At 40.1% G+C, this 23,288-nt stretch overlaps 1 protein-coding gene across 2 annotated transcripts in view; it reads right to left on the bottom strand.

The window, feature by feature from the left end:
• The window catches only part of TOP2B (DNA topoisomerase II beta), a 62,572-nt gene extending 40,622 nt beyond the window's left edge, over positions 1-21,950 (bottom strand). The window contains exons 1-4 of one of the 2 annotated variants that reach the window (XM_028130051.2): positions 21,244-21,950; positions 5,904-6,074; positions 4,927-5,017; positions 3,918-3,981 (exon numbers count right to left, since the gene is read on the bottom strand). In XM_028130051.2, the coding sequence (XP_027985852.2) occupies positions 3,918-3,981; positions 4,927-5,017; positions 5,904-6,074; positions 21,244-21,297 (380 nt within the window). In that variant the 5' untranslated portion in view covers positions 21,298-21,950. The remainder of the gene's footprint in view (positions 1-3,917; positions 3,982-4,926; positions 5,018-5,903; positions 6,075-21,243) is intronic. The other variant, XM_008153617.3, reaches the window with a different exon arrangement.
• Positions 21,951-23,288: the final 1,338 nt, after the last annotated feature.

Genomic DNA, 23,288 nt, shown 5'->3' with positions numbered 1-23,288 from the left:
ATTTTTTGCTCCAGAACACATACGTAGTTCTATCTGTTCTACAAAATCAAGCTTAAAAGTGGATGTTCAAGGCCTGTTATCCATCTCCTCACTTATAATCAACTATAAGTACTTTATAACATGCATCCTATCTTTCCCTCAAGTTGGTTTTATTACTTTATCATGTTCATTCCCAATTCTTCCATTTCTTTGTTTGTTGGTCCTTCTCTTGATTATAACGTCTTTTTCCTTTCTTGGTTTAGACAAATTTTGCCTCAACTTTGAGTCATTTTATGACTCTAGTTCTCCGTTAAGCCTTGAACAATGTTTCCCAACCTTGAACAGTGTTTCCCAACACTCATTATATTGAGGTATAAAGGAGATAATTAAGAGATAAATATTTAAGTCTGTAACATTTTTCAAATTATCAGTGGTATTTGCACTGTATGTCCTATCTCCAGAGGTAAAAATGGTGGGCCTTTAGAAACAAGGGCCATGTATTGCACTACTTTTTTTAGTTCCATGTTAGGATTAAAATCTATTAATTTATTAAGTACCTATTTTCTTTAATAAACTTCATGAAACTTAAAATAATAAAGAATTCTGAAGGAAATTAAGAAAAGCAATGAATAATAAAAATTATAGATCTTAAACATCTCACAATGACAACAAAACTCAATATACTCATGAGAAAACCCTTAAAATTTTGTCATGCTATTAGCATGCATGGTACTATAATTAAGATAATCCTGCCCTGGCCAGTGTTGCTAAATGGTTAGAGGATTGGCCTTCAGACCAAAGGGCCTCAGGTTCAATTCCTGGTAAAGGGCATGTACCTGGGTTGTAGGTTGGATCCCTGGCTCTGGTCAGGAGTGTGTATGAGGCAATCAATCAATGTGTCTCGCTCACATCGATGTCTGACTGTCTGTATACCTCTTTATCTCTCTCTCTCTCTCTCGCTCTCTCTCTCGCTCTCGCTCTCGCTCTCGCTCTCGCTCTCGCTCTCGCTCTCGCTCTCGCTCTCGCTCTCCCTCTCTCTCTCGCTCTCCCTCTCCCTCTCTCCACTCCCTCCTTTCCACTCTCTCTAAAAGAAAAGAAAAAAAAAGTCAATGGGAAAAACAGCTTCAGGTGAGGACTAACAAAAAAAAAGATAATCCTCATCACAATTTCAAAAAAAAATAAAACTTGATATCTCCTATAATTAGTATGTCTATATGAGTATGAAATTGGAACTTTCTATCAAAGTCACTTCCCTATTACAAAATTTTAATCTGTATCACTTCCCAGATCTGGTATTTATTTCTGTAATCGCTAAGAAATGATTCAGAACTCTATAACTGTGCTCTTTGCTCCATCAATTGCTTCACAGAAATATTAGGGAAAATATTGCATTTAAATAAGCTACAAATAAAATTTCAAAATATTTAAAGTTAAAAAGAAACCTGAAATAGTCTAAATGTTCACTATCCAAAATATCCAATATTTAGCAACTGGAAAGAGGTAAAATAAATTATAATATATCAACCTAATAAAATACTTAGGAATGGTTAAAAAGAATTAACTATATTTGTAAGTTAATAAGGAATGCTGTCTATAATATGTGAAATAAAAATAGAAAGATAAAAATAGTATATAATACCATTAAAATATATGTTAGTATGTGTGTATTTTTTTTAAAGCAACAGTTTTTAAGAGTTCCAACTCTAAATAAAAAAGAATACTTAAGCTAGAGGAATAGGTAGAACTCTGGTTCATGTGCTTTCCATATTAGTTTTTAATTAGATAGATACCAGCAAATAAGTTGTCTCAATACTAATCATTATGTTATATTACTTAATAACTTTTAAGAAATTCACATAAGAAGTTGCTTCAAATTCTCTAGCTTTCTAAAAGACCTGTCCAAATTCCAAACATCCCTTGCTATACCTTTTATATTTCTATGCCTTTTATAACCATGGCTATTTACTTAAATTGTATGCCCATATCACAGGGTACTATGGAAAAGGAATAAAAGCTAAACTCTCTACACTTAACCTTTAACTACCAAAAGTCACCTCTCCTTTACAAAGAGTTCGTGTATACACATGCACAAAGAAAAATTAAAATCTTCTATACAAAAATGTTAAAAAAAGAATAGAAGTGAAAGGATACCAAAAATAGAGAGCAGAGAAAACTGGGTCAATGGAATAAACAGCCTAACAGTTGATTTCCCTGTTCTAGTTGATTTCCCCGTTCTAGTTCTGCTTTAAAATGACTTCTTAAATTAGAAATTTAATTTAAGCAAAAATTACATCTCTTAAGTAAAATTCATTTTAATAATAAGATTAATGCTGTAATAAATAAGGAATGCCTTTGTAGAATGAAATTGACAAAAGAATTAAAATTCAAAAATGAAATAAAAATAAATAATGAAATACAAGGATCAGCAATGTTCCCAAAATGCTTGTCTACCATTACCTTTAAACATGTGTATATATACACTGAGTGGCCAGATTATTATGATCTCTGAACACATAATAATCTGGCCACTCAGTGTGTGTGTGTGTGTGTGTGTGTGTGCGCGCGTGTGTGTGTGTGTGCGCGCCTTTAATAACCATGGCTATTTACTTAAATTGTATGCCCAGCGCATGAACTCATGCATGGGTGGGGTCCGGCCAGCCTGGCGGGGGGGCGGGGGGGGGGGGGGATATGGGCAGTTGGCCAGCCTGCCTGCTGGTCGAACTCCTGGTTGAGGGGACAATTTGCATATTAGCCTTTTATTATATAGGATATATTTTGAGTGGCCAGATTATTATGTGTTCAGAGATCATAATAATCTGGCCACTCAGTGTATATTTCAATTAAGAGCAGAGAAAATAAATTTTTAAAAAAGCCTGACAGAGTCACTCATTTAGTTGGTTAGAGCGCCATCACATGCACCAAAAGATTGCCGATTTGATTCCCAGTCAAGGCACATAACTGGGCTGTAGTTTGATCCCCAGTCGGGGTACTTATGAAAAGCAACCAAGCCCTGGTTGGTATGGCTCAGTGGCTCAAGTGTCAGCCTGCAGATTGAAGGGTCCCGGGTTCAATACCCAGTCAGGGCACATGCCCAGGTTGCGGGCTCAATCCCCAGAAGGGGCGTGCAGGAGGCAGCCGATCAGTGATTCTCTCTCATCATTGATGTTTCTATCTCTCTCTCCCTCTCCCATCCTCTCTGAAATCAGTAAACACATTAAAAAAAGAAAAAGAAAGAAAAGCAACCAATTTCTGTTTCTCACCTCAATGTTTCTCTCTCTCTCTCTCTCTCTCTCTCTCTCTCTCTCTCTCTCTCTCTTCTCTTCCTCCTTCTCTCTCTAAACTAAAATTTAAAATACATATATCCTCTCGTGAGGATTTTAAAAAAATATAGAATCTCAAAAAATTTCATTATTTTCACTCCCCCTCAGTCCTCAAAAACAATACCACCATGGTGAGATCTAATTAGCTGAACAACTGGCATATATTTTATAATACCAGCAGTTCCCAATTTACAAATGATGTTATAAATAATGAAAAAATCCAAATGCAGGTCATGAAAAGTAAATTTAATTTATACTGTAACTGGAATAATACTGGCAATAGCCCAAGCATTGGGTCCCAAAGCAAAGTTAAGAAAAGAGTAATTACTCCAGCAGCTGAAACAGCAACCAAAACATCAAGGAAGAAGAAAAATGGTCTCCAAGAGCTCACATAAGAAAGTGCTTTGGGGGAAAAAATCATAAATGAGAGAAGAAACTATAAGAGTAAAACATTCTAGCTAAAAAGAAAAGCCAAAATTAGCAAGGTCTCAAGCAATAGGGAAACTAAGGAATACTAATTGCATACATTATTCCTTGAGGAACATTAATACCTAGTAAGTTGCGGACAGTCTGAATAAAACAACTTAGCATAAAAAATTAAACTTGAAATATACTTACGGATCAATAGAAACTTTAATACAGGTCATGTTCTTATCCCTCTGTTTATTGTCAGCTGCATTAACTACAAAATTAAATATTCAATGAGTAATGAAATATGCAGTATACAAATAAATACATGGACACAACTGCATGTGCATCAGAACTTAATATAAACATTTACATATGGTAATATTTAATGAAAATAATTACTGATAATATCTAATACAAAACCTTATTTTCTAAACAATATTGTTAAATTTTATAGCATACCAAATTACTGTCATGTCTTCTATCATAAAACAAGGAAGGGGGACAATTTTATAATATATAAAAACAAATTAAATAAGAGCAAACATCTGCAGTTTACAATCCCCTACTCCACATCTAACAGCATAAAATTGGACTTAATTATATTTTATCTTGGTATCAAATAACTGCTTTCTCTTGATCTTCAATAAACTAGTGATTTTATAGACAGATTGAGCTAAAACCAATCAGTTGTTTTTTAATTACAAGGGCAAAGTCTTTAGCATCCTCAGAAATCTCTAAATCCTATGCGCTATAATTAATAATAATATACTTGTATACATTAACCACTGCTTCAGTAAATTTGAACACAAGCTGGCTGTCAAATTAAACTTCAATTATAGAAGGAATATCTACACTAATAAAATAGTAAGATGCAAATTGACTGTACCTTCACGACACCCACCAGCCAATCTGGAGTATGCAAATTAACCCAACAAAGACGGTGGGTTAATTTGCATACGCAGGCACCCAGCAGCCAGGGGCGGGGCGGGGCGGGACACTTGAGTTGTTGCCATGGTGACAACGCAGGCGTTCTGCACCGCCCCAGCCGCTCCGGGCCTCTGGGCAGCGTGGGAAGGCGGAAAGGTGGCTCCGGCCAGAGCAAAGGCGGTGCCAGCAGCCAGGGGAAGGAAGGCCCATTCTTGCACGAATCTTCGTGCATCGGGCCTCTAGTGTTCCTAATAAATACCTAAAAGTAAAACTGGGTGCATGTACTCACCCAAGATTTCATCAAAGATCTTGTATAAACCTGGCACAAAGGTAACTTCTCTGCAATTCATTCCTACATCTTCATCATACACCCACATTAACTGTGTTGAGAAAAATTCAAAAGGACTTATGAAGTAAAAAAGTGTTTACCATCAATTTTATAGTATAAATCCACATTTGTCATTTATATTGTAAAACGTAGACCTTCAAAGTAAATATCAAGAACAACAAAATAACATATCAGTTATAATGTCACTATTCACAATCAATTTAATAACCTCAACATTGAAAAATTATTCATTTTGTAGATATGTATCTTATCCATAAAAGTTAGCTTTAATATTAGGCACCACGAATTGTTATAAATAGTATTTAAATAAAATAGAAAGAAAATGAAAATATATTTACTTTACACTTTTACTTCAAGCTATATATTTTTCTATTGTATAACGAGCCCCGAGTAAAACAATATGAACACAGCATGACTTTGGTATCAAAGAGATCCAGCTTTGAATCCTAGCTCTTACTAGTTGTAGATCTGAGAAAGGTACTTTATTTAAACTTCAGTGTCCTCGTCTATAAAATAGAGATAACAATACCTTCTTCCCAAAATTGTTAAAATCAAACAAGATAATGTGTAAACCAAGTCCATAGTAAGCATTAAGTCATTAGTGTGCATGTATAAATTCTAGAACTTAAAGTGTCTGTAAACTGCAGCATGCGTGAACTTAAACATTTCTTTAAAGTTCATATAGTACCATTTTACTCTATACTTCTTACCTCTGATAGTTTTTATCTCCTAGTTTTCTTTTTTAATCTCTATCCAGAAATGAGGACATCTCTACCTCTCTTAAATCCCTCTCCTTATTTTGCTTATGGCACAGAAACAAGAAATTATGTACTTACAAGGAATATAATCATAAACATTTTATTAGAGGAGATATAAATACACATCTCCTAATTCCAATAAAATTTAAAAATAATTACCTGTGTCAATGGTTCCACTGACCCAATGTATGTATCAGGACGAAGGAGAATGTGTTCAAGTTGTGTCTTTTTCTGATACACTCTCTCAACAGACAACTTCTTTGAAGAATCATTTCTGTTTGCAGTTTCTGACTCTTCTTTTTTTGCAGCATTGTTCTGATCAAAAAGAGTCTAAAATTAACCAAAAAATCAAATTTAAATAACCTACCAAGGGGTACACTAAAATGTATATGGACACATGACATAATTTTGCTGTTGAAAAGAAAATCTATCTTTCAAGGCTCACTGATTTTTAAGTCCTAAGAGAAGAGTGTATTTACTGACAGTCTAGTTCTTTTTATAACTAGAGGCCTGATGCACGAAATTCTTGCAAGGGGCTCAGCCCTCGCAGCCCTCCTGGCTTCGTCCGGAAGGTCGTCCGGAAGGTCGTTCTGCTGTTCAGCCTAATTAGTGTATCAGCTCTTTATTATATAGGATAGTATGAAACTGCAGTTTTGACTGAGCCCAAAAAGTACGTATACATATTCACTAGAATAGCTAGGACAGCCTACATATATTCAATCCAGAAATATAAACATCTCCTAATTCTGTAAGATAATCAACATAATTTTTGTAGTTCTCAAAACTACCCAAGAAATATGAGTTCTGATCAGGTTACAAATTTACAATGACTGAACCTGGCTAACTGCAAAGGTCCCAAAAATTTCCAAATTAAGTTCCTTGCCATTAACCTACTGAAGATTATGGTAAAGAGTGGGCAAAAGTAACTTACATAAAATAGTAACCTATATAGTTACTATACACTGATATGGCTGAGAATAAACACTAAACATGGTTTACAAAATGTTAAATTCCTCACTTTTGCAGGTCATGCCATATTCCTTACATTTCAGTGATAGGTGCTCCATTACTAAGGCACCCTATGATTCCAGTTCCTCTCTAGTTCCAAGAAGGCAGAGTTTGGTGATCCTGATTCTAACCATTATAGGAGATAAGAATCCCAAACTCAAATTCCCTACATCTATAGATTTCCCTATCTCCCTAACAGCATCAGAGAACACCCCTCTCCTCCTGGAATTCCCTAATATTGGTACAAGATATTCCACTAAAAGAAAAGTATTATAAAGCCTGTTGTTTTTTTTCAGAGTCAAAACATAACTCAAATATAAGATACAACGAAAAAATGAGGTATCTTCACAGGTCTTTGAAATTTAGTAGAAATGAAACAATCAGAAGACCAACAATGGAAGAGAGATTTTGTGCATTTGAACAAGCTTTGGACAAAAGAAAATAATTCTGTTTCATCAAGTTTTCAAAATGACTAAGATTGCACTCTTGATCAAAGTGCTTAATGATGATAAAGGTAATGGAATAGATGGTAGGTAACTTCTTATCATTAACTTAGGATTCTTTGCAATTATTGGCATGAAAGTCAGAAACTTGTAAAGGTTTTTTCCTATTGGAGGCTACTCCTCCCAAACAAATCCCACCACAAAGAAAGCATTTTAAAGGTTACACTCAACTAGAGACTCGTCTCCCTAATTTGGGCTTCCGCATTTGGCCCTGATGAGTGACACTGAACTGGAGTGGCACACAGGTATGGAAAACAGGAGTGAAGCCTAACCTCACTGCTTTTTTAAGAATTTACAACTTATTGCAACTAATTCTGAAGTTGTATTTGAAAGTATAACCATACCACCTTAACTTGCACTGAGCAAACATGACCATATAATGGTTGCCAACATTTGGTTTACAGCTTAAACTAGTGGCCCAGTGCACGGATTCGTGCACATTGAGAAGAAATTAATTAGAAGAAATATTTTAATATTACTATTCTCCCTTTCTCTATAATAGAAGTGTCAGAGATGAAAGAAAATTAGTAAAATATATATGAAAATAATATATAAATTGATTAATAAACAATAACATGATATAACAAAGACATGATATAAAAACAACAAAAGCATGATATAAAAACAACCAAATTCACAATCTACAATGATAGATCGAAACACATGCGTGTGATTGGTGCCAGCAAGAGCTTTATAATGTATCGCGCATGCATGAGCCAACGTTTATTTTTAACCCTTTGCACTCGCTTGCTTTTTTCAATTCCTTTATTCTACTGCTAACTGTGTCGAGTCACACTCGACATCCGAGTGCAAAGGGTTAAATTGCCATTGCACGTCATATGTACCAGCCTGTCAATTGGTCGGATGGTCAGACAGACGTACAGTCGGTCACTTTGACTTTTATATATAGATATTAATAAAAATTTTAAATTAAAAGAAAAAAGAATTTACAACTTTCACTACAACCCTTTACTACCAATGGCCACCACCACCTTCCAAATGGATACATGAAAATGAGGAATGTGAAAAATACAATTAATAATACAAGAATAAACTCTGTGTTTCAGACTCACAAAAGTAGGTTTCAGTTGTTCGTATGGAAAAAACAATAATCCTATCTAATAAGAGAGTAATATGCAAATTGACCATCACTATGCTACACCCACAAGCCACGCCCACCAGCCAATCAGGAGCAAGTATGCAAATTAACCCAACCAAGATGGCTGCGGCGGAGCCTTGGGTTTCCCCGGCAATGGAGGAAGCCAAGCTTTCCACACACCCTGGCCGGCCGTGGATTCCACTCAAGGCTACAAAGCTTCAATTATAGAAGATAAATAAATCCAACATACCAGGGCCTCCACTTGGGTTGCCAGGGGGCGTGGCTGGCCTGCAAACCACCACAGGCCCCTCGCCCAGGCCGCCCCACACCCCAAGAGAACCCCCACCCTGATCCGGGACACCCTTCAGGGCAAACCAGCCGGCCCCCACCCATGCACCAGGCCTCTATCCTATCTAATAAAAGAGTAATATGCAGTCGAAACCGGTTTGGCTCAGTGGATACAGCGTCGGTCTGTGGACTGGAAGGTCCCAGGTTCGATTCCGGTCGAGGGCATGTACATTGGTTGCGGGCACATCCCCGGTAGGGGGCGTGCAGGAGGCAGCTGGTCGATGTTTCTCTCTCATCGATGTTTCTAGCTCTCTATCCCTCTCCCTTCCTCTCTGTGAAAAATCAATAAAATATTTTTTTTAAAAAGAGTAATATGCAAATTGACCATCACTCCAACACACAAGACGGCTGTCCCCATGTGGACACAAGATGGCCACCACAAGATGGCCAACAGGGGAGGGCAGCTGGGAGGGACCAGGCCTGCAAGGGAGGGCAGTTGGGGGCGATCAAGCCTGCAGGGGAGGGCAGTTAGGAGTGACCAGGCTGGCAGAGGAGGGAAGTTGAGGGTGACCAGGCCTGCAGGGAAGGGCAGTTGGGGGGACCCAGGCCTGCAGGGGAGAGCAGTTGGGGGGGACCAGGCCTGCAGGGGAGGGCAGTTAGGGGTGACCAAGTCTGCAGGGCAGTTAGGGGTGACCAGGCCTGCAGGGGAGGGCAGTTAGGGGCAAAAAGGCTGGCAGGGGAGCAGTCAGGCATCCATCAGGCTGGCAGGGGAGTGGTTAGGGAGTGATCAGGCTGGCAAGCAGAAGCGGTTAGGGGCAATCAGGAAGGCAGGCAGGCGAGCAGTTGGGAGCCAGCAGTCCTGGATTGTGAGAGGGATGTCTGACTGCCCATTTAGGCCTGATCCTACCGGGATGGGGCCTAAACAGGCAGTCAGACATCTCTTGAGGGGTCCCAGATTAGAGAGGGTGCAGGCTGGGCTGAGGGACAACCCCCCCATGCACAAATTTCGTGCACCGGGCCTTTAGTTAATAAATAATACAATAAACTCTGTGTTTCATGTATTCACAAGTAGAAAGCTATTTTTGCCCACCTTTGCATATACATAGTTAGAAAATAAGTGTGACAATGTATTTAAAACATTTTTATGCCAAAATATCTTTTCCTAAATATCACATGACAAGAGTTGAAGAAACAGAGGTACAATTCTATTTAAAGTAATGAAAAGCATTAAGGAATACATATTTATAGAATATCATAATAAAACAGACATTTTGAGGTCTTTTGTACACATTCCAAATCAACTCAATTATGATATTAAATAATTTCTTAAACTTCATATAAATCTTTACCCTGGATATTTCATTGAGTAAATATTTTTAGTTTACCCATACCAAAAAATATCTGTGTTAATTATAAACTTCTATTGCTATAACTTTTGTTAAAAATCATATGACAAGTATTTTTAAATTATAGTCTATTAAAACTATACTGTTTAGTGAACAAAGTTACAAAAATGTATATTAAAATGAACCCATATTCATCAGGGGAAAAATTACATTATGTACATGCATATGAAAAAATATAAAATATATCCACAGAATATCAATAAATATTATGTGAGAAACAGAAGTATTGGCCATTTTCATCTTCTGATACATACTTTCTCATTTTCTACAATGAATACATATAGACATATTTTAAATCTTATTAACCTATCTACGTAAAAACGTAATTAAGCTATAATAAAACTGAAAGTTTCTTTTTCCCAAGGCACTGTTTATCCCTTCTTATTACTTCTGCTGTACCAACTTTCTAACTAGAATTAGAGTCTAGGCAAAAAGGTAAGTGAAACCCAAGATTGGCAGCCTTAACAGCGTAGAGAGCAGAAATTAACAGTGCCGTCAAATTTGTCTTACTTTCCCATTCTCAACAAATGGTAGTTTGCAATGCTCACTGGCTTATGAGCAATAAAAAAGGGTTTTCTCCTGAGAAATCTATATGTTTTTCTTACAGAAACCTAGAATAATGGTTTCTTTCAGCTCCTGTTTATTGGCAAAGTTGCCTCCTAAGTAGTGGGCTGGCCATTAAAAATCAAAGTCTGGGGGTAAAGCAAGAGAGGGCAGTTTCCCTCTCCCTTCCCATCCCTAGAATATGTATGAATACAAACAACATCAGCCTAAGAACAGAGAAATTAAATGAGAAAAAATATGTTCACCACCAGATGTAATTATTACTATTTTTATGTTTAAAAAAAGAAAAAGAAAAGGTCACCCTGAGTAGCTTTTCAATTTTAACACTGTTACTGATAATATTCAGAAAAAAAAAAAAAATCAAGAAATTAATCTGAACAAAAAGAAACCAGCAAACTCTTATGTACATGTTTATAAAAAGCATGCTCAATCCCACAGATGATAAAGGAGAGTGACATATTTGATACTGTAAGCTAAAAAATAATTTATACTTATTTTAAATATTGAAAAGAATGATTTTTGGATTCAAAATAATTTAACCTTTTCTTTTTTTGATGCATTCATAGTAATGATATATTGTACTATCATAATTACACTTAAGTATTCCACATTGACTAAAAATTAACAATATGTCTTTTAAAATAATCAATTACCAAGAGCATTACAAATAATCTTTCATCAAAGTTTGATAACAACTGATAACATTATTTAAGTTTATTTGTAATTTATTTTACTTGTTGGGTAGTTGCATTACCAAACTGTTTATAGTAATAAATAATACCAGCACCAATTACACTGAAATCTAAGAAATTAGGGTCACATTTTCATTCCCAGGTAAATTAAAGACAATAAAATGTTAAGCAATCTTAATATAGTATAAGTATCCTTCAGAGAGCTAAAATAGTTGTTTTAATTCTATTCTTTGTGATTTACACATATGACGATACCATAATTGACTTTTTCTAAAGTTCAAAAACTGGCTGCTAAATTAAACAATACATTATCAGGGACTTTTAAATTATAACGAAAGCATCAAAATAATATATTAAATATTTTTTTAAATATTAATCTATTTTATAGGACTTTTGCAATACTGCTAACTCCTAGTAAAAGAATATAGATTTCATATATACCCGACTCAACCTTTTTTAGGAATACTTCTCAACCACCAGAAAAAACATTCCAATAAAACAAACTTCTTATTTTAGAATGAGTATATACCAAGATCATTTTGTAAAAAGAAAGATTTTTCTTGCACAGAGTTGTCATCTAAAATATAGCAATTTGGGGCAATCACCCACCGTTCCTATTTTTCTAAGGAGAATAAATTGCTGCCAAAGAGGTGAAAGGAGATGACGATGGCCTGCCAGTCGGTGCTAAAAAGAACCTGAGTCGTTCATTCACATAATCAGCACAGAAATCTTACCATCCCCAAGCACACAAGAGTGGGACCAGCAAAAGCTTTAGCAACAAGTCTCTGGTATCTTCTAGCAGGGGTGGGGAAGGTACAGCCCAGGGGTAGTAAAAGGCCCCTGAAATCATTTGGTCTGGCCCTTCCAAGGCAACTGCAGGCGGGACTAGAAATTCAATAAATCTTGGAGCTTTTTTCATAGCAACATACATTTATATTAAGTGAATTATATTAAGCAAATTAAGTTTAAACTAGCAGCCTGTTTGTACAAAGATTCCTGCAATAGACCTTCATTCACCTGGCTGCCTGCATCAGATTTCTGCCAGCACCGGGGACCCAGGCCTTGGCTGTGGCCACCGCCTTCTGCCTTCTTTCAGGGTCGGGGCTTGGCCCCGGGCGGTGGCCTTGGGCTCGGCTCCACCCCAGCCTCCCTGCTACGGATCGTAGGAGCTGACCCCCAGTGGTTGCCTGCGATCCGTGCAGGCTCCCCGCTGGTGCCCAAGGCTGGGAAAGCCTCCGGCAAAAGCTTTCCCGGCCTTGGGCTCCGCTGCACCACAGCGTCCCTGCAACGGTTTCGTGGTGGGCGTGGCTGGTGGGTGTAGCAAATGTACGGTCAATTTGCATATTACTCTATTATTAGGTAGGATATCCAAATGGCCCTTGGCAAAAAAAAAAGGTTCCACACCCCTGTTCTATAGGCTCCCCGCAGACTTCCATTACCTTTCTGTATCATCTTCTTCCCTTTTCTCCCTTAAAACGGACATGCTTAATATCCATTTTAGTCATATTTCACCTACATAACAATAGCAAGGGTCATGTTATCTACCCACAGTTAATGAAAACAAAAATTATCTATTTGTCTTCGATCTATGCTCCTCCAGAAGTCCTTCCAAAGACAGGGACAAGGAGAAATGTGGAAGATGAGGGATGCTTGAGATCATAAGAAATGCTAAAATGTCCACTGTGAATATAAAATAAAAATACATTTTCTGTAAAAGGCATCCCAATCTGAAAGGACAAAGTAAAGCTATCACTATTTGCAGATGACATTTTATATATATATATATATATATATATATATATATATATATATATATATATCCCTAAAGACTTCACCAAAAAACTATTAGAACTAATCAAAAAACTATTAGAACTAATTCAGTTACAGTTACAGGATACAAAAACAATATACAAAACTCTGTTGTGTTTCTGTACACTGATAACAAACTATCAGAAAGAAAGTGAAAACAACCCAATTTACAACTACATCAAAAAAGAATAAACTACCTAGGAATAAATTTATCCAAGGAGGTAAAGACCTGTGCACTACAAATTATGAGACATTGATAAAAAATAAAAATTAAAAATAAATAAAACTGAAGAAGACACAAATTAATGGAACGATATTCTGTGCTCATGGATTGGAAGAATTAATATTGTTAGAATGCCCATACTACCCAAAGCAAACTACAAACTACAGATTCAATGCAATCCCTATTAAAATTCCAATAGCATTTTTTACAGAAATCAAACAAAAATCAACTCAAAATGGAATAAAGACTTTGAATGTAAGACCTGAAACCATAAAATTCCTAGAACACAGATGGTAAGCTCCCAGAGATCAGTATTGGTGATGATTTTTAGGATCTCAGACCAAAAGCAAAGGCAACAAAAGCAAAAACAAACAAATGGGACTACATTAAGCTAAAACGTTTCTTTCTACACAGAAAAGGAAACCATTAACAAAATGAAAGGCAACCTACCAAATGGGAGAAAATATTTGCAAATCATATCTAATAAGGGATTAACCCTTTGCACTTGCTTTTTTCTCGAGCTGCTACCGATGCTAACCGTGTCGAGTCACACTCGACATCCGAGTGCAAAAGGTTAATATCTAAAACATATAAAGACCCCTACAACTCAATAGCAAAAGAAAAAAACAAAACAAAAAAAACCCACATACAAACAAACAAAACAAAACAAAAAACCCTAAACAATCTGATTTTAAAAATGGGCAGAGAATCTGAGTAGTTATTTTCCAAAGACATACAGATGGCCAACAGGTACATGAAAATGCGCTCAGTATCACTAAGCATCAGAGAAATGCAAATCAAAACCATAATATCACCTCACACCTGTTAGAAGGCTATTACCAAAAACACATGAAATATAAATTGCTGGCAAAGATGTGGAGAAAATGGAATTCTTGTGCACTGCCGGTGGGAACGTAAGTTGGTATAGCCACTATGAAAAACAGTATGGAGTGTCTTCTAAAAATTAAAAATATAACTACCATATGATCCAGCAATTTCACTCTGGGTATTTTATCTGAAAAAAAAAAAATGAAAACACTGACACAAAAAAGATATACGCACCCCCATGCTCACTGCAGCATTAATTACAATAGCCAAGATATAGAAGCAACCTAAAGTGTTCATCAATGGATGAATGTATAAAGAAAATGTGGCATACACACACACTGAAATAGTATTCAGCCATAAAAAATGAAATCTTCCCATTTGTGACAATATTAATAAACTTGGGAAGTCATTATGTTAAGTGAAATAAGTCTGAGAAAGGCAGATCCTATATTATTTCAATTATGAAGAACCTAAAACAAAACAAACTCATAGATACTGAGTACAGATTGGTGGTTGCCAGAGGTGGGGAGTGGAGGGAAGGGGGGTAAAGGTGGTCAAAATAACTCCTGGAAGTATAATGTATAGTATGGCAACTATAGTTAATAATACTTTATTGTATATCTGAAAGTTGCTGAGAGTAGATCTTAAAAGTTCTCATCATAAAAAAAAATTCTAACTATGTGTGATGCTGGATGTTAAACATGAACCTTGCTGTTGTTATATACGTGAAATATGCCTAGAGTTATTGTAGTGATTATTGCTTAATGTTAAAAAACACACTTTCTCTGAGATAAAATAAATGAAAAAACTTATCACTGGATTTAAAAAAGAGGAAAACCCATTTTGGAGCTTACTATGTGCCAAGTATTATGGGAATTATATGAATAATTTCAATTCATCCTCAAATTTTCCTTATACATAAGAGCTCCATAAAGTCGACACTTATTATGATCCTCTTTTTACAGATGAGGAAACTAAGGTCTGAAGAAGTTAGGTGTTTTCCCAAAACTAACAAAGCTATTACTTGAAGAAGCTGAATTATGAAACCAGATGATGTGATTTCATAGCCCATACTCTTAAAAGAGTATTATGCTATACAAAAGTTATATACCCTGTAAGGGAACTGTACTTCCTAACTTTTTGTGTGAAAGAAAAAGGTTAGTAGAAAAAAGTTATAGATATATCCCAGAAGGCTTTGTTTATCCTGTCACATCAGGGTGTAAGAGATGAGTTGTTTTGTTCTTAATGTTTTCATACGGAAGGGGCAGAGTAAATACTGGTTAAGAACATAAACCTGGTTTAAATCCCACTTTTGCCTTAGCCACACCCTAATAGTTTGTTACCTAATCTCTAAGCCTGTTTCCTTCTCTGAAAATAGAAATAATTATACCTTTTCTTTAAATAAAAATCACCTTAATAGGCATGCATGGCTCAGTGGTTGAGCGTTGACCTATGAACCAGGAGGTCACAGTTCAATTCCAGGTCAGGGCACATGCCTGGGTTGCAGGCTCAATTCCCAGTGTGGGGCATGCAGGAGGCAGCCGATCCATGATTCTCTCTCCTTGATGTTTCTCTCTCTCTCTCTCTCTCTCTCTCTCTCTCTCTCTCTCTCTCTCTCTCTCTCTCCATTCCTCTCTAAAATCAATAAAAATATTTTTTAAAAACTGGGTCATATTTGTATTTTAAAAATTGGCTTATTTAAAAAAAATACTTAGAAAAATGCAACTGCTGCTACCACCCAATTACTGAACAGATTTGAAACCATACAGGTGAACACACTCACTTCTATTCAGAAAAGCTAGCACAGTTTATAAAAAATGTTACTAAATACTGCTATTATGTTATTTGAGAATGTATCTAAAAAACCCTGCTACTTGACCACTTGTTCTTATAATGACAGAAGAATTTTCAGGAAGTTAAGCATATTAATTATCCAATTTGTAACAATAACTGAGGTTGGATTCAGCTCTTTGTTACTAAACACTACATGGATACAAACTAGTAAAATACATGGTCTCTGACTTCAGGAGTTTATAATCTAACTAGAGGCCCGGTGCACAAAATTCATGCATGGATAGGGTCCCTACGCCTCGCTGGCGATCAGGGTCGATCTGTGGGATGACCAGCAGGGCGATCAGGGGGGCCCCCGTTGGCACCCGCCTCGGCCAGCCTGGCGCTGCCTGCTCACCGGCCCCGCTCCCCAATCACCCCGCTGCCAGGGGAGGCGACCAGCAGTGGCAGCAGCAGGAGGCAGCGCTGCCCACTCACCGGCCGGCCCCACCTCCTGATCACCCCAATGCCACCACCGGTTCCCTTCCTCCACGGGGCAACCGGCGGGGTGATCTGGGAGCCCCCGCTGGCACCCACCTTGGCTGGCCTGGGGCCTGCAGGCTGGGGGAAGCTCCTGCGTTGAGCATTTGCCCCCTGGTGGTCAGTGCGCGTCATAGGGACCAGTTGTTCCACCGGTCATTACGCCATTCGGTCGATTTGCATATTAGGCTTTTATTATATAGGATTGTTAAGACAAAAGTATCACACATGAAAGCTCCATAAAAAAGAAAGACATTTACATTTTATGATCCATAAGAGTAACAGAAAAAGATGAGTATAAACTGGAGGATAAAAGATTGGTGAGACTCTCAAGTGGCCTTGAAGAGTAATTAATATTTAGACTGATAGAGAGGAGAAAGAGGCATTCCTGATATAAGGTAAGCATGCAAAGGCAAAATGACCAAAATAAACATGACATGCAAGAGACTGAAGAGATAAATCTAACTATGAGAACTATCTGAAATATATTTCATTTTGAAGGGCACATAATTTATAAAAGAATTGGCTTTGAAAATGTTTTAGCAGATTAAACTTGTGATAATGAGCCACTAAAGCAATGTTCTTTAAAAATAAAATAATATGCCGAGACCGGTTTGGCTCAGTGGATAGAGCGTCGGCCTGCGGACTCAAGGGTCCCGGGTTCGATTCCGGTCAAGGGCATGTACCTTGGTTGCGGGCACATCCCCAGTAGGGGGTGTGCAGGAGGCAGCTGATCGATGTTTCTCTCTCATCGATGTTTCTAACTCTCTATCCCTCTCTCTTCCTCTCTGTAAAAAATCAATAAAATATATTTAAAAAAATAATAATAATAAAAAATAAATAATATTATAAATATATATATATATATATAAATATATATATATATATATAAATATAATTGATTTCAGAGAGGAAGGGAAAGGGAAAGATAGAAACATCAATGATGAGAGGGAATAACTGATTGGCTGCCTCCTGCATGCCACCTACTGTGATTGTACTCACAACCCAGGCATGTGCCCTTTGGAAAGGAACCTGGGACCATCAGTCTGCAGGCTGTCGCTCTACCCACTGAGCAAAACCAGCTAAGGCTAAAGTAATATTCTTAAAACAAATCTTGAATAAGAAATACAATAAAAAAATTGTTTTGTACTTCATTAAATTTTACTTTAAAAATACTACAGTGTTAACTGTGGTTTAGTATTTTTTTAAAAAGAGATATACTTTTAGAAATAAACACTGAAATCTTTACAAACAGTGACATCATTCTTTGTTTCAAAATAATGGGAAGGGGAAAGGTGGGTAACCTTGAACTAATAATTATTGAAGATTGATAAAGTATCTACACTTTTCTGGCCACCACTTTTTTATATGCTTAATATTTTCTTATTTCTTTTTAAAAATTTACCTATTGTTGAAAGTATTACAGATATTCCCTTTGTTTTTTATTTTTGTGGGGTTTTTTTCCCATTGACCCCTCCATCCTGCACCCGTCCCTCCCAGGCCTTCACCACACAATTGCTTAATATTTTCTTTTACAATATTTTTAACCTACCAAATTCGAGTACTACTGGGGGGGGGGGGTCAATATTCACATAGTGATTAATTGTATTCTAATATTTCCACAAATCTATTTTTTACAAGCACTTAAAGATGATAAAAGACTGGCATGAAATAGACTTTAGGGTCTACTAATTAAAACTTTACAAACTAAAATTGAATTTAAGAAACTGCTTGTGTCAGTGGGAGAGGAAGAGAAGGCATCTGTAATAAACTGCTGTTTCAGAGAAGTCTTCATAGCTATTTTAACTCAAAATAGTTTTATTGTATAGTTTCACTATTTTAAATTTTAGATAATGGCAAATTCAACACAAAGCAAATACATTAAGAAGTTTATCTCAATCTTAAGCCACTTTGCTTTGTGGTTTCAGATATTGTAATGTAAACTTTCATGCAGTGACAATGTTATAACACTACACACTGACATGCCTCTTAACGGAAGTCAATACCAGGAACACATGGCATTACCCACCCATCCCCAAAATAATGATGTCAGGGACTAATTCCATTTTACTTCTTCCTGTTACCCACAAGCAGGTGACAACATATCACTAGTTTCAACAAAGCAAATTACCCTTCTTCAGAAACAGATGACCACTGCATCAAACCCCTGAACTCTTGCAAAGAAACTATTTGGTTTCACTCTGGAGTAAACATATTTTATGAAAGATAACTATCATTCTGATTGTGCATTTCTTGAACTTCACCAATAAAAACAAACATTTATTACACCCAGCACTGTGCTACATATGTTATCTCAATTTTACAGATGAGAAAAGAAGCTTTGAAAGATTAAGTTCCTTGTGCAAAGTCACACTATGTGTTGGAGACAGGATCTGACTCTACATCAATCTGACCTCAATGTCCCTGCTTCTAATCACCTCACTCTATCATTTCCCACAAAATTAAACAAGTCTATCATCAATGGTATAGACATAAAGGTATAATATAATCTGACTTAAATCTAAAGCATGCATCAAATCTTAAAGTAGACATATGGGGTAATTATCTTTTTAATAAATAAATTCAACAAAAAGGATATAATCTATAAATAAAAGACTTATTTTTCTTCTCCTTATTTTCCTATATTAATTCTACATAATAAAAGGCTAATATGCTTAGTGTCTGGTGGCCCATTCAACCAATCAAAGCTAATGATATGCTAAGGCCACTCAATCATTCGCTATGACATGCACTGACCATCAGGGGACAGATAGTCAACCAGTTGCTATGACGTGCACTGACCACCTGGGGGCTGACGCTCAGACTGGTAGGTTAGCTTGCTGCTGGGGTCTGGCTGATCGGGGACTGAGGACTGAGCGAGACAGGCCAGGCATGCCCTGGAGCCCTCCAGCGGTCCCTCCCCGGCTGGCCAACCTCCTGCATCCCTCCCCTGCCCCTATCGTGCACCGGTGGGGTCCCTCGGCCTGGCCTGCACCCTCTCACAATCCAGGACCCCTCAGCGGATGTTGGAAAGCCAGTTTCCACCAGATCCCACAGGCCAGGCCGAGGGACCCCACTAGTGCACGAATTCATGCACTGGGCCTCTAGTCGTTTTATAATGAAAAAAATCTTTTAAAAATAAATTTCAGTTTCAAATGAACTTTTCTGATATTGAAAGAGTCCAATATTCCTTATACAAAGGACAGTTTCTTACTGAGTTTGAAAGAAAAGGTGGTTATTTAAATATCTTCAAAGCTAAATAGCAATAAATTAAAATATTACTGTCAAATGTGAAAGCCAACCAATCCAATCTTGGAACAACATGTTTACCATTTCTCAGAGGTCCGAAGAGAAAACACTGATCAGGCCTCAACACTTCCAAATAGTGAATGAGAACCATCTAGCAAACTAGGTCCATTTTTAGTCGTTTGATTTTAATTACAGGAGTAAGGGCCATCAATTTTAAAAAATCATTCTTTTTGTGTTTATACATTCCCTCTCTCACCCGAATGTCCACATGGGCCATTCTCTTAACTCAGATGACATTTTATGTCTCTGGCCTCTAGTCTATTCATATTACATTATTGAAGTAATTTACAAATTTCGGAGAGATTCAACAATCAGGGCCTGGCAACTTATTTTGCAAAGCACCTTGGCACACAAACATAGACGGTTAACATGTTTTCCTGCAAACAGCAACGTGCTTTGTACAGGGAGCACTTGTCCAATACAGCTACTCAACTCACCTAAACCTCACCCAGGCAAAGAGAAAATAAAGAAGAATTAAATAATAAAAAAATGCCAGTATGAAAGTTGCCTTCAGTGCTTTGAAAAAAGGGGAGGGTCCCTCACAAGTCCCTGGGGGGGAAAAAAAATGTAACGCTTTTTTCTTGTTCTCCTGGGGACCTAGTCGTCAGGAGGCTGAGCTGGAAATGACCCCGCTGTGAACTCTCTGCTGAGCAAGTGAAACGCCAGTGAATTATCGATCCGCCGTGGGAATTGGATCTCTGGGTCTTCCCCTCCGCTAGGACTTCGCAGCAGGAACCGAGCGCCGAAACCCTTGAACTCGGGGACACATCACTTGGGTCTCCTCCCCCAGTCCTCTCCAGGCAGTCCCCGCCCCGGTGTCACCTGCGAGGCTGAGCGCAGGTGAGCGCTTCTTGGAACCATCGCGCCCTGACAGATGGGCGGCCCACGGCACAGTCACTGCAGTGAGACCGCCATCCGAAGGCGCTTTCGACCGAATCCGACTCGGCATTTTAAGTGTAAATGGCTGTAGACAGATTCCCCGCCAAATCCATTCTTCTTGGAGATTTTAAAGCAGCAGAAATGGTGGCACTGACACACACACACACACACACACACACACACACTCTTCTCCGGGGTTTCGGAGAAAGTGCTGACCCACACAGACACACAAGCATACCCGTGATCTCCATCCCGAGATCAGAGTATAGGGCAGCGGGAAAAGGATGAAGCGGGGGGGCCCCACGTCCCGTTCCAGGTTTGTCCCCCCAAAGTTTCAAGTGCACAGGACGCTCCTGCAGCCGGAGCCTCCGGGAGGAACAGAGAAGAAAGAAAGGGGGCGGGGAGCTGAGGCTTCAGAGGGAAGAAGCCGACCCGGCGCGTTCCCGTTCCGAGGACCGGATTTCCCTCTCCCCGTCCCCGCGCCCCCGCCCCTCCCCGGGCGCCCGGCGGAATTCCTGCCCCGCTGCGGGCTGGGAACAATGCCGAGGCCGGCCCCCCACCCGGGCGCCCCCGCCACTCACCACCCAAGTCAGCGCCCCGTTGCCGCCGGCTCCCGCGCCGCCCGCCTTGGCCATGGCGGGTCCTCCCGCTCGCAGGCCCCAGGCCCCGCCGCCGCCGCCGCCGCCGCCGCTCCCGCCTCCCCGCGGGCCGCCCGGCCCCGCTGCCCCGCACCGACCGCTCCGCTCGCCCAGCTCCTAGCGGCGGCGCCCCCAGCGCCCCATCGCCCAGACCCGGGGGGGACGCCCGGCCGAGCCCAGCGAGGAGGCCGCGCCGCCCGCCGCCCTCAAACTCGAGGCGCGGCGTCCGCCTTGCCCGGGCCTAGCGCCGCTGAGGAGAAGGCAGAGGAGGAAGCGGGAGGAGCCGGCGGCGGCTGAGCGGCAAGTGGCACCTCCTCGTCCTCCCGCGGGCGCCTCCGCCAGCGGGGCCGAGGTCCCGAGGTGCCGGCGGCGGCGGCGGTGCAGGCAGGGAGCTCGGCAGGGGAGCCCGGGGCGTCCGGACGTGGCGGGGACGCAGAGGCGCCTTGTCCTTCCTCGCGCTCCGCGAAGGCCGGCTGCTCGGGCGCCGGAGTCACCGCCGCCTTAGCCGCTGCCTCCAAAGGCCGGCGTCCTGGCCCCGCGCTGCAGCCCCCAAGTCCTCACATCCACACGCCGAGAGGGACAATAAACAGAGCCGCCGCCGCGGTCGCCTCCCTCTTGTCCGGCATAACACCGCACACACACACACACACTCTCGCACACCGGGGAAGGGAGGGCGCGGCGGACGCCCCCGCTGTCAATCAGCGCCTCGCCGCCCAATCGGGGCCTCGTCGCCCAGCCTCTCGGCCAATCCCAAAATTCCAAGCCCCCTGAGGGGCGGGACCCGAGGGGGAAACGTCATTGCGGGTAGCAACCGAAGGGAAGACTTGGGTTTTTTTGTTTGTGTGTCTGTGTGTGTGTGTGTGTAGGTTTTCCATTGGAAGGGAGATCGGGGGGCTCCCGTCAAGGGTCATTTGAGGGCGGCCGAGGGAAAGGGTCGAATTCGCCTGGGTCGATTGTAATCCTCCGAGCGTGCAGCCAGGGCATGTCTTTGCCTCGGGCCACTGGAGGTGGGGGGGGGGGGGGAGGGGGAGGCGGCAGGAAGAAGCCGGGGCTGTCCCAAAGGGAAAGTATTTTTAAAGAGCAGTTGTAAAACCACCAGCGAGACGTTGCAGATCGCTGGTACCGGGAGGGCCGGCCTTGTGACCCCCCAGCCTCCCCAGGGCCCCCAAGTGAACGCTGCTGCCAAGAGAATGCTTTGCTCAGAGACCGTCTCCTCCATCTCCTTCCTCGCCGTCATCCCCAAAAGGCAATACGGTCCGTTTCAAGAAAACGGCTTTTTTTTTTTTTTTTAAAGAACTTCCATGATAAGAGACACACAGAGAACGTGCCAGGGAAGGAATGCAGGTGGCGTTGAGGGTTCTGGTTTTTACTCTTTGCTGACCTTTCTCTCTGCTCTGAAACAATGCGGAAATGTCACTGTCACTTGGTTCTCATCTGTGCACCCTGTGCCTGCTACCCTCTTAGCAGGCAGGGTTACTACTATTTTTAAGTTCCTTTCGGTGGAATTTTAAATGCACACCAAGGGATCATTGCATGCACACGAAAGCTTTCTAAGAACCGAAATGGCCCCTGCCGCCGCGCCAAAATCTTTGGCAGATGGGAGGTGGCTTTGCTTCATCCTGCTTCCCGATGTAATTCCCTTCAACAAGTATTTATTGGGTCACCCTGTGCCAGGCTCTGCGACGGGTTCAGAATAAACACAGCGGTCCCTGATGGCCAAATAATTTTTAATCTGGCCTGTTGGACGGACGAAGAAGGGAGTGAACTGTCACCAAAATGAGACCTTGAGGACATGAAGTGCCACCAACTAGTTGTGACAAGAGAGCTTAATTTTAAAAAGATGAAAACCGTGTTGCTGCTTTGTGAAAAGGTGTTTCTGCGAACTTCTCTTCCAACTGTGCGTTTCCTCTCAAGGGAAAACAAAAATGTCTCGGGTCACATCTTTCAGCTGCCTTCTGAGTCCAGACGAGTGGGGGAACTCTAAAACA

The sequence above is a fragment of the Eptesicus fuscus genome, chromosome 18 (genome assembly GCF_027574615.1).
Source record: "Eptesicus fuscus isolate TK198812 chromosome 18, DD_ASM_mEF_20220401, whole genome shotgun sequence".
Taxonomy (NCBI): Eukaryota; Metazoa; Chordata; class Mammalia; order Chiroptera; family Vespertilionidae; genus Eptesicus; species Eptesicus fuscus.
This window is presented reverse-complemented; position numbering and strand designations above follow the sequence as displayed.